The sequence below is a fragment of the Nanorana parkeri genome, unplaced genomic scaffold (genome assembly GCF_000935625.1).
Source record: "Nanorana parkeri isolate BGI_ZX_2015 unplaced genomic scaffold, ASM93562v1 scaffold1700, whole genome shotgun sequence".
NCBI lineage: Eukaryota > Metazoa > Chordata > Amphibia > Anura > Dicroglossidae > Nanorana > Nanorana parkeri.
Window position 1 is genome coordinate 164,940 of NW_017307968.1, and position 12,522 is coordinate 177,461.

The window sequence follows — 12,522 nt, forward strand, 5'->3', positions numbered from 1 at the left end:
AATCAAATTTACATTTAGTCGAGGTCCTAATCACGGGCCGGACAGATTGGTCATTCAGTCAGTGTCTGGACCACAGTCTGCCATTTACGCTGCATTCATTCATGTGCTCCCAGGCACAGTGCTGAAGCGCCCTTCCTAGCGCATTGCACGGTTTATTTTTATTTTTTTGTTAGCTCTCCCCCTTCCCGTTTACATGAACGTGAATGCCATACATGCACGTGTTCATTCAAATCAGATAGCTGAGGCGGCAGGGTCGGGTTTAATTTTATTATATTTGCTTATCAACTTTTCTATTTATTTTTTGTTTCATTTTTACTTCATCACATTTTTAAATTTAGTTTATTCTTTTTTTAACTTCATCACCTTTTTAATTAAATTGTTTTCACCTTTTTAATTAATTTTATTTTTTACTTTTTCTTTCACTTAACTTTTGCCATCACAAAGGGGCTAACAAGCCCCATATGTGACATTTGGAGGCGACAAGTCGTCTTTATGGAGACACGTGGCCTCCGATGTCTACCCTATGCTTCACCTTCGGTTTACCAGCATTTCAGCCAGCTTCTCACAGCAGACGCATAAATGCTGAGAGCATTTCATGTTTCAGTTATCACAGAGCAGATCAGGGAACGGACGTTCCCCAGTCCGCTCCCCATCCTGACACTGTTTGTTATGGTGCCGGGTCCCCTCAGTGGAGCAGGGAACCCAAAAATCACAGCAGAGGAAGTGGCTTGAACCTGGCTATGTCTGTATACCCGCCCAGATCACTTGTAGTTGTAGCAGCCGGCCCTGCCTGCCTGACGTCATTGGTTGCTAGCAGCCAATGACTGAAGCAGAGGGGAGACCTGCGCCGGGTTATTGCTGGCAGTGGAGGCAAGTGTATCCACCGTCAGTCAGCCATAACCCAGTGATGCGGACAGAACCACCACACATCTGTGTCTGGACCTTGGTCCGCCATTTAATGACCACTGCTTTAGAGCCTCAAAAGCAACCACTAAAAACATTCTTTGGACATAAAATCTCTGGATTAATTGGTTTCCAAGTTCATTCTGGAAACTGGTCATATTAATAATGCTACTTGCCAGGCTATCAATTGACTTCAACACGTTTTGAATCGCTGGCCAGGATCATGGATCTAGATCAGGAGTGTGCAGTCAGAAATCCCGCTATGCTTAATCCTTCACCAAAATACCCGTGCTCCTAACTCTTCCCTAAAGTAACCCTAAATAGTGTGATAGCTTCAGTGAAAAGGCAAGTGTAAATCACCTCTCATAAGTTATAAACTAAGGTGTTGAGAAGAGATTTGATTTTATGAAGTGACTTTTAGAACTCAGAGTGTGGAGCACATTACACTGCACGGTAGATGATTGGGACACTTTCTTCCTCTTAGTTGCAGAATTACAATGACACGGTTTGTTTTATAAAAAAATTTTTGGGAATGGAATTTATGTTTTCGGGGTTAGGATATATACACTTCAGATTTGTTTTTTGGTTTTGTAGTTATGATACATATACTTTAGATGCATCTTGGTTTAGAACGCCGGATATGCTTAAAGGGTTATTAAACCCTCCGTTTATCTCGGGCAGCCGCAAAGCATCTTGGGGTGGGCGCATGCGCAGTTCCGATTCTCGGCCGGGAGACGAGGAGAGACACAAAGGTAAGTCTATGGACGCGTGCACCTGCATGCAAACACAGTGGGACAGGAAATGCCTGCAAGCACAGAGGAGTCAGCGCTGGATCGGAGACCCGCAGCAGCGCTGAAGAGAACGCTGAAAACAACAGGAAAGAAGATGATCGGATTAGGAGACATCATTTAAAGAATTATCAGCCGAGTGATTTTCACAGCCTCATAATCTGAGCCGACCTGTGACAAGGAAACTGTAGATCAGTAGATCAGGAAGTGAGCGAACACATACCGTCACTCGCTCACTTCTCGATCTATCCCTGCAGAGCCATGACTGTCACTCACCTGTCTGATCCTCCAGCTCTGACTGGCGGAACGGACGGGGGCGGGTACAGCTGGCTCCGCCTCTAGATAGGCAGAGGCAGCTGTCACTCACGCAACTGGGTGGATCCAGAGAGAATTGTCGGGATCCGTCCCGGCGTCTCAGTATACTGCGGGCCGTATCTCACGGTATACTGAGCTCTGGGTGACGGGAGGACGCTAGTTTGTGTCCTCCCGTTACCCTTAGGAGAACTATGGGGAAAAACACTTAGTCCATAGTTCTCCTTTAATGTCTGTAGATGTAATACAATACAACATATGGTAGAGAAAGCCTGTGAACATGTAAAAGTTACATCAAGTATTATTTTAAGGTGAACAGTACAAATCCTTGCTTACTGGAATTCCACTTGAGTTTCCCTCGATGGCTAACATCTTCGACTTTGAGTTAGCCATGCAGTAGGTACATGTGATCTTTCCACAGACTGGGGCTTCTACCACTGGGAGTCTTGTGTTAAACGTCCAAACAAATCTGTTATTGACTACGCCTGGGCTCGTCTGCTGAAGGATCTGCTCATGGTCCCGCACCAGTAGGAAACACATGCTCGGTGTCATGGTATTGGGAAGGTTATGCATTGGAATGTTGACCGATGTCTTTAAAAATAGTTCTCCTTTAAGGTAAGTGCTTACACTAACATTGGGGGAAGGGGGAAAAAAACAATTATACTTTAATATCCCTTCAATTGTTCCAGTTATTGAAGTGATGACATCCAGTCAACTAGCTTTCTTAGAAGTAGACCATTGTACTGGCGCAAAGGCTGATTTAATTTTTGTTCTTCCTGGAATGTATTATTAATATTTATACAGTACATCAATTCCATTTTAAAAACTGAAGTTAGACATTAAGAGGAATTTGGGGAGTTTGTTGATGACTGGGGAGAGACAAATGTCAATCCGTGATTATTTCCACTTTGGGGTGATACAAAATGATGCCAAGACCGAGGAAGGCATCTACCCAGTTTGTGACCCAATCTCAAAGACTTGTATCAGATATAATTCTTGTCCAGATGGGTCACCTCTTGTGCCACGCAACATATTACTGCAGACAAAATGCACCACATTGTGGCCACATTATAAGGTTTGATTTAAGTTCCAGAACGGGGACAATGTATAATCTTCATGACTTTGAGCTCCAGAGACTACAGTGTAGTGTTTATAAAGTAGATCCAGTAAGTGACGGGTTTGTGGAAAACACCTCGTTAATGAGGCAGGTCACAGGACAATGGCCAGAATTGTACGTGTTCACAGGAAGTGCTCACATAACTGCTCTTTACTAAAGTGTTTTGCAGAAGGAGGACATCTCCGATTGCTCAGCGGCTAACTTTTACCAGCACGCTCAAGGTTGGAAAGCACCACAATGAGCCCGGTGCCCCAAGGTCACATTCCAAGCTAACCCAGAAACATCCAATGGAGCAGGGTACAGGTATGGCCTCTAAAGAGAAGTTGAAAAAATTCCAATCTGGATAGCTCAAGCTGTGATGTGGTGAGAAAAGTCAATGGGAAAAGGAAAAAAGAAAAAAAAAAAAAAAAAGACCCTAAAAAGGACTAGCAAAAAATCAGACATGGTGGGTAAAGGAGGGTTTCTGGCGTACAATTTTTCCAATGTCTAATCCTCCTGTAGGCAGCCGCATAAAACCAATTGTATCTGTGAAGGTTCTCTTTTGTATCTGTGCCTCAATGCACAGGAAAAACAAGGTTCCTTGCCCTGCCAGACACATCCGTGGATGGATCCATAAAGAAATCCTTTGTCAGATAACACATGTTCCATATAGATATTTCATTTGTACATGTAGCCATTTGGATTTAAGTTGTATGTCTATAGTTCAGACCGACAAAAAGTTTTTTTTTAAAAACCCGCTTTAAAAACTTACCCATGTCTTCCCCGCGCGCTCCTGTCCGAAAATCCAAAACTGTTCGGGCGGCCCCAAAGCATTTTGGGGCGGGCGCATGCACAGTTCACATTTTCGGCCGGGAGAAGAGGAGACACAAGGTAAGTCTATGGACGCGTGCACCCGCATGCAGACACCGTGGGACAGGAAGTGCCAGCAAGGACAGGGGAGTCAGCGCTGGATCGGAGACCCGCCGCACCGCTGGAAAGAAGGCTGAAAAAGGACAGGAAAGAAGAAGATTAAGATCGGAGTAAGGGACATCATTTAAGGTAAGTGTTTTAATTAACATTGGGGGGGAGGGAATTTTTTTTTTTTACTTTAATGTCACTTTAAGCCCCTTACATTGAACTGAGCATCACATCAATGCCATAGCATAATTGCGTTGTTGATACACCTAATAGTGTATTAACATTCACCGATGCAAGCAAAGGCAATACATTGCCAGGAAAGAGAAATTAAATCTACACCCGCCACCAGGACAGAGCACAAGTTTATAGAAAGAAAAACCCAACACAAGAACCGTGTTAATAAATATTTTTCTGCACGAATGAAATAAAAAATATACAAGGCAGTTATCCAAAATGTATCCCACCTATGTACAGAGAGGGCACCAGGAATTTCATCATCTGCTACAGAGGTCTGGTATAGATTATTCTTTAAAAAAGGCAGCCCTTCACAAAAGAGCATGGTCCAGAGGTAATGAGCATCAATGATCCCAGCACTTGCCAGGCTATTACAGAATGCTTTCAAGAGATTATTGTGAGAGGAGGTCTCTGGCAGCTAGGAGGGTAACTAATATCAGGCAGCAAGGGCAGGTCCGCCATTCAAGTAAACAATAAGGTGTCGAGACGGGATAATCCCTGGTCACTGAGCAAGGGATTGGTCGATCAGCTTCAGAGCTCCTCCCACCAGGTGAAGGCTCCCGGTTATGAGGATCTGGATGTGGGCCGCTTCTCTTAGCAGTACAGAGCCAGAGCTGGCTACTGGGTGATGGTGGAACAGATTATTGTCCAGACAATGGAAGTTGGGGTCTCGCCCCTGCGTGGCCCACTGCAGGGCGTGAGAGATACAGGGGAACACCAGCGAGTTACAGTTTAAGAGACGATCTGAAGAAGGGGAGAGGAGCAGGGGAGAATTGCAGGGGCTGTCCTTAATAAGGGTGTCAACAGGCAGTGGGGAAGCCCAGGGATCAGAACAGCTTCTCTCCTCCATTAACATGTTCCACTTCTTCTGGTTCTCTAGACATCGGGTCAGAACATTCTCCAGAGTCACATTGTAATTCTGCTGATCTGTGAAAGAAAAAGACGCAGTTTGGTTATTACCGTAGGAGTTATAGGAAGTTCGGTGGTATGAGAGCAAACTGCATACCTAGCAGCAAATAGGAGGAGCAAGGCAAAGCAAGATCTACACCTGGTTTAAAGAGCTGAAACTCTGCCTTCAGGTTAAAGCCTGCACCTTCTTCCTTTTAGCTCCAGCAAATACTGCAAGTGACACCTAACTGTACCAGGGTGACCTGCACTACTAATCCAGAGATTAGTATCTCACTGGCATTGTGAAGACTTCAAAAACAATGTGCCATCCGTCTAGGTAGTTCCACTCCTTACTTGCAGCTTTCCATTCTAATGCTACTACAATGTCCCTCCTAGCCGACACATTTCAACATAACTCTTCCTCAAAGCCATCTCTGGAGCATGGCTCTGCTCCTACATGACCCGCCTCCCTTTAAAGTTAAAGCATCCATGGTTTCCAAACATGATTACATAAGCTACCTACCCTCCACAGAGTGGTACTGTACATTCTTTACACCAGACTCTCAACCAGGTTAGGGTGGCACCCTGGGGTGCCTTCAGGCTTGGTCAGTGGTGCCATCAAATTTTACCAAACGTACCCCCCAAAAGGGGGGATTCTGATATGAGGGTGGCGGGGGGAACTCAACATTGTTTTTTTGCCTGTGTGCCCCTTTAAACTCCATACCAGACCCCTGTTTAGGATAAGAGTTTAGTACGGATCTTGAAGGGTGGCAAGGAACAGGCTTTATTTTTTTACATTCCGACATTTACAGTTTTATACATTTTAGACTGGAGTGCCTCAACATTTTTAAAGTGGGCCTTGACTGAGAAAAGGTTGAGGAACGCTGCGTTACACTTATTCTTCAGCACATCATTTATTAAATAAATTGCTGCTTTGTGCGGACCAATTTGAAATGGACATTTCTATCATTTATACTATTAAAATAAAAAAACAGTTTATAAAATATTTTCAGTATCTAGTTCAGATTTTTTTTTCCCACCGGTACTCGCCGATACCGGAAGTCCCATTAAGGAAGCTGGGCGGCGTGTAATGACTCACCACTCGGCTTCTTGATTAGCTGGGAAGCAGTCTCCATGCTCCCTCTTCACCAAGTGACGGGTAATGACTCGCCACCTGGCTTCCTGATTGGCCAGCTTCGTGACCAATCCAGGAGCCGCGTGGTGAGTCATTACATGTCGTCCGGCTTCCTGATTGGCCGGGAAGCCAGCTCCATGCTCCCTCGTCACCAGGTGATTCGCAGCCTGGCTTTCTGATACCTGAATTTCCGCTATTGGGATAGATATTAATAGTGTATGTGAACACATTATACATACTTTGAATGTTTTTTTATACCAAAAAGTACATTTAATTTGATATAATAAAGTCTTTATGATCCCAGAACACGCTTTGTTTTTTTGGAGTTTGTTGTGACCTACCAGATCTAGATCACAGAGTATGTCACCAGCACACAAGGATCTTCGTCCAATATGCCTTTATTGACATCTAATCACTCTGGTCAGACAGCAACGTTTCCGGACCACACAGGGCCCCTTGATCAGGCATATTATATACTTCATGTCTTGGATTACAGAGGCACCAGCCGCAGCCATTTCGGCACCAAATCTCACAAGGGGTAGTGTGGTGGGACACCCATATACCCTGTGTAGGAAGAGATGTGACGCTATGGATAGAAGCCTTTAATTTTTCTATGTGTAGAGGGCAATTGTATCTTTTTAAAGGTAGCATGCCATGCTACCTTCAATGATTAAATTCAATGATTAAAATATGGCCGCCTGCTACCGAGAAATGATTTAAAAAAAAACTTCCCTTGCAGTGGGGCTACCCTCGTACTGAAAGGATTAACCGCTTGTTTATGTCTAGGGTGGCTGTGTACAGGACTTTTACTTACCTGATCCCCGCTACCCCCGCAGTCAGAGCTCAGCTAGTCCCTCCTATGCTCCAGCTTGCAGACTTTCCCTCTGCATCCTCGTGTATAATGTAGGGCCTAGGGGCACTGCATTGTACTTTATGATGTCACTGGGCCTCCAACCGCCAAAGCACATGGCAGAAGAGGATGCAGGTTTCAGTCTGAGCCTTTCAGGAGCAGGGATCAGGTAAGTAACAATCCTTTGCACAGCTCCCCTAGACATAAAAGGGCAGCAAACCCTTCCAGTGTGAGGGTAGCCCCACCACAAGGGGAGATTTTTTAAATGAATTCTTTTAAAGTTTTCATAAAAACAATTACAGCAAGAACATAGTTATCAGACAAACAGAAGTTCATATAGTTATAGTTGCAAAACTGCTAACAGTAGTAGGGCACATATAGCTCAAGGGATACAAATTTCAAGGCCACGCAGCCATGAATATGAGACTCAAGAGTCATGGAGCAGGGTTAGCATAGTAACGTACTTGTAGTCAGTGTACAAATTCAGAATAGATAATCCAGGGTAAATTTTATGCGCTATGCAACTGGTCTCCTTGAAATTAGAGATGAGAAAGCAGAGAGAAAAAAGGTAAGAAAATGGAGATGGAAAGTGAAGAGCAGATGAAGTCAATAGGTAACTCCCTAACCAGGAGATTCCAACACGAAGACAAAAAAGAATAAACGAAAGAGACAAAGACCCAGGCAACAACCCATACAGGTATTAAGATAGGATTCTGACAGTAGGTAGAGTAACCGCGGAAGAATATTAATTTTAAGTACACGGTTCCTCCCCAACCACAAAAGCGTACGTCCAGACCATTTGGCAACTATTGTGGCGGCTTGCTGAGAGAAAACGGCAAAAAAATTACCTCAAATACCTTATCAATGGAGGAAGGGAGTTCCCTAGGTAAGCAATATGAGTGAGCGACCAGTGAAAGGGGAAAGCCGAATGTAGGCCTGGCAATGCGGATGAGGAAACTAAGGTTTAAGGCCTTGGGTTTCTGTAGGTTTATATTGAAGTTCGATAGCGCACCATAGGTCTTTAGTTCTCAAATCAAATTTGAAAGCAAAACAGTGGGTTTAGTCAATATGAACAGTAGGTCATCCGCGTAACCTGCAATTTTGTGAGTCATGGGGCCCCGTAAAAGTCAAGAAATGTCCAGGTTAGCTCCAATTCTGCAGAGTAACGGTTCCAGCAACAGAATAAAGAGTAAGGCCCCGATCACATTGATCGATTTATCGCGCGGTAATTGCCGCGACATCGCGGCTATTTACCGCGCGATATCGCTCTTCAATGCATCTCAATGGGGCAAAGGGTCCTGCTGTCGCGGGTCGTGTGTCGCTACAGCAGGACCCTTTTTGGAGCGGATTTTGCCGCGATTCTCGCTTGCTCAATGCAAGCATTTGCGCGATATCGCGCAAATGCAAATCACGCGACAGACGCGCGATTTGCGAACCGCTCGATGTGAACGGGGCCTAAGGGTGAAAGTGGGCATCCCTGCCTAGTACTATTCGATAGTGAGAAGTAGTCCGAGTATGTCCCATTGACTCGCACCCGGGCCATGGGTACAGAATAAACGGCAGAGATCCACCTGCACAAGTTATCCCTCAAGCCTAGCACCCGAAGTGTCGAACAGAGAAACGACCAATCCACTCTTTCGAACGCTTTTTCTGCGTCAGTGGACAATAGGATGGTGGGGATATGTTTCTCCATAGCAATGTATATCGCATTCAGCACTCTAACAGTGTTATCTTTGGTGTCTCTCCACGGTATAAATCCTACCTGGTCTGCGTGAATAAGCTTGTAAAAAAGGCGGTTTGCCTGAAACCATCAAGAGCAGCTTCAAGTCGACGTTCAACAAAGATATTGTAGGAAAGCTGGAACAGAGTGCGTGGTCCTTCCCCTCCTTAGGAATGACATTGATGGTGACTCGAAGGGTGTCGACCGGGTAAAGAATGGCCATGGAGCAAGGAATTGTAAGCCTGTAAGAACGGCTATGTCAACTCTGGGTTTGTCCACTCCCCTGCAGAGATGGGGTGAGTCCAATCCGCCACCTCCTCCGAGGACAGACGGGAAAACCCCACCTGAGCAAGATAAGCTTGGATCTGGTCTAATTTCTGCGTGGCTGATTCTGGTGACTGCGGGCTCTGAAGCCAGCTCTGGCGACATCTGCAGGGCCAGATCAGGGGGAGACGAAGCGACAGGATGCAGTCTCGGTGAACGTATGGGAGAGGGTTCACGCTCAGACAGCCCGGAGGGAGAGGAGGACCCTACCTCCGTTTTCCGAGCTGGCAGGGAGAGCCCAGACACGTGGGAGATAATATGGCCGTCTGTTTCCATGTGCCTAGGAGAGGCCGCCTTAGGTCCCGGTGCCGCCGGTGAGAAGTATCCAGGTATGGTTTGCCAGGCTGCCTTCCTGTTTGATCTGTGGGATTTCCGACCTCCAGTCATGGGGATTTGGAGAGGTTTAATGCAGGGAGTCCACTTAAATCGGTACGGTAGGGAGCAGAGCTCAGTGCACACACTTCTTTACAGCTCCATTGCTTGTCCACGCACCCAAGGGGAGATTTTTTTTTTTTTCCTGGAGATAGGCTTTAGATAGATATGGTGGAGGTGAAGGAGGAGCTAACCCCTCTACTCCCCCCTTACTGGCCTACCCCCACCCCCACCCTCCCTGGCATCATGCTGTTTGCTAGAAAGCTACAAGTGCTCTTGGCATACATCAACATCTAACCTTGACAGCAATGCACAATACATTCCCCATGCCTCCACTTCCTCTTACCTGGAAAGTTTTCTATGTTCAGTTTACACCGTGGAAATTTGCCAGAGCAACAGGACAACACAAACTGCCTAAATGGCTATTTGGGCTTCATCCGAGTAGAGGGAACAATCCGCAGCAACCCTGCAAACTATTTGATCCTTTACACAGGAAAGTCTACAGTTTTGTCAAGCGTCTGATCCACTTCCTAACGCTCGGACCAGACAAAGCGTCGCTGTTTCCTGTTCCAAAATAACCTCGCTATGCACAGACAACTCTGGAATGTCAATTAAATACCTGGATGAAATTAAAGTGGACCTGTTCTTTAATAGATTCGATATACGTGTCAGAACTCAGCTTACTGTAAAAGATTTTATTTGCATATGCCTACATGTACATGGGTGCAGGCTATTTGATGATTACATATGAATACTCTGCTTCCTGCTTTGTAATGATTGTGTATTACTATTCATCTCTCTTGCTCAGTACAAGTCTACCAGTCAGATGTGACATACACAAAACAATGAATGCTCTGCACAGTCCACATTATATCTCAGCAGTTGTTCATCAGCAAAGATTTTCTGAAACAAAGCCTAAAGTGGAAAAATCTGCAAACTTATATACGTCATACAATAGAAATATCCTAACCAGAAGACTTTAAAAAGATGCACTGAGCGAGATAGTGGAGCAATAAATCATAAATGGGTCATAAAAAAACATACAAGACTGTACCAGTTTAAATTGATGTTCTAATGTATAAAAGGCCACAAGGGCAAAAAATACAATTTCTCCATTTTATTTTTCCCTAAGCTCTTTAAAAGCTAAATCGTCTTTCCAACTAGAAAAACAAGGATGCTTCCCGACCCGTTTGAGGCCCGAAATGCAGAACACTCACCTGCGATCCCCACTCCGGACACCTCACTGATGTTCGGGCAGAAGATGGCGTAGTCAAAGTGGCAGGGCTGCAAAATAAGACACGGACTTCATTGTAAAGAACCTCCATTTTGCTGAGCTATTCTTACCAATGCCAGTATGGCTCTCAGACACTACATGATGTAACCCAGGGGTCACCAGCCTGGGCACTCCAGCTGTGCCGAAACTACAAATCCTATTATGCCTCTGTCAGTCTTGCAATGCCTCATGGGACTTGTAGTTCCAGAACAGCTGGAGGGCAGAGGTGGCCTACCCTTGATCTAATATTAAAACCTGAAGAAGTTTTAACAAGGCGGCCGTGTCTCGCTCACCCGTCGCATTAAATAGCAGAACTCGCACCACGGACCCCCTGCAATGACATTGCACCAACATTATGACACACAGCTTTGTCACTATTAAAGTGGTCTCGACTCCTACAAAAAGGTCTGGACATTATATGTATATAATTAATGAGCCATTCAATTCTACCCAAAACTGGTATTTAAAGTGTATGTACAGCCAAAACCACAGGCCCAGCAATAGCACCCAAAGGCTCAGTGTAAAGTATGTACTAGCACCTAATTCCTGTACTTGTGTACCAAGGTTCATTAATTACATTTCGCCTGATGACAGGTTTGCTTTAAAGACATTTTTTTTTTAAGATTTACTGCAGGACAATTATATCTGCATTGTCTGAAGATTGCTACTTGTGCTATAGTGGCTTTATATTGAAACAATTACAGTTTTTGCCTTTTCTTGATAGACAGCCTTTCAGATGATAAGATAATGGGACAAGCCTGAGAATGCCTTGACCACGCTGGAACGTGCAGCCTGAGAATATTATAATGGAATTCTGTGTTACCAATGAACTTACGTTCCAGCTTTCTCCTCATTGAGTGCCACCTGCTGGAACCATCTGACGCAGGCCTTCACGCTGCTGTTAGTGTGCGCTCCATCAATGTAATAAGATATAGGACCACGCTGCAGTACCTGTGTGCGCCCCAACCATATTGTGTCCTGTAGACCTACAAAGCAATGAAACACAATTTTAAAAATCACAGATTACGGTATTGGGGGAAAAAAATGGAATTAAAACCCCCCTATTTGGAACTCTGACACTGCCCCCTGGTGGCCATTGGGCCTTATTACCAGTCTTCCTCTGCAATGGAGGATTAAACATTCTTTGATAGTTTACTCATAAGTTGCATAAAGGCTATCAAGCTGAAAGCATTTTTCAGGCAGGGCACCCACAAAGACGCCTTTAGGTTTATACTGGTAACATTTTCTTGCAAGCACTTTTTTTGAAGACTCTTCTCTACAATCCCTGCTAGAATTTTTTCTCCAACTCCAGCTTTCTGGTACAGTCATCATCAGCCTGGCTTTTGGAGTACTGCGTCTGGACCTCACTGGACTGGATGTGTGGGCATAGCATGGAAGAGACTTTCAGGCACTGGACTCTATAGTCCAGGGCCTGAAGGTCTGGTAAACGTTAACTGCGGAGCGCTTCCAGGTCCAGAACACTTTTCTTTGCCTCAGCGCTTTGCCCTCTCTCTAAAGACTCTATAGTCTTTTCTACCCGTCATATGCGACTTCAAATTATGACAGGTAGACTAAAAAACCATTAAAAAGCTTATTTGAGGTCATACAAAGGGTAACCTATGTTTCCTCATGCCAGTCTGCAATCCAATATGAAAAGAATTGCTGAGAACATTTACTATATTTACTATATAAAAAAGGGTTACAGGAAA

General features: G+C 44.8%; 1 protein-coding gene across 1 annotated transcript in view; it reads right to left on the minus strand.

Annotated features, from left to right (window-relative positions):
• Nucleotides 1-4,411: 4,411 nt before the first annotated feature.
• FPGS (folylpolyglutamate synthase) overlaps nucleotides 4,412-12,522 on the minus strand; it is a 37,565-nt gene continuing 29,454 nt past the window's right edge. The window contains exons 12-15 of the mRNA XM_018571196.1: nucleotides 11,649-11,799; nucleotides 11,069-11,144; nucleotides 10,758-10,824; nucleotides 4,412-5,178 (exon numbers count right to left, since the gene is read on the minus strand). Coding sequence (XP_018426698.1) covers nucleotides 4,754-5,178; nucleotides 10,758-10,824; nucleotides 11,069-11,144; nucleotides 11,649-11,799 — 719 coding nt within the window. The 3' untranslated portion in view covers nucleotides 4,412-4,753. The remainder of the gene's footprint in view (nucleotides 5,179-10,757; nucleotides 10,825-11,068; nucleotides 11,145-11,648; nucleotides 11,800-12,522) is intronic.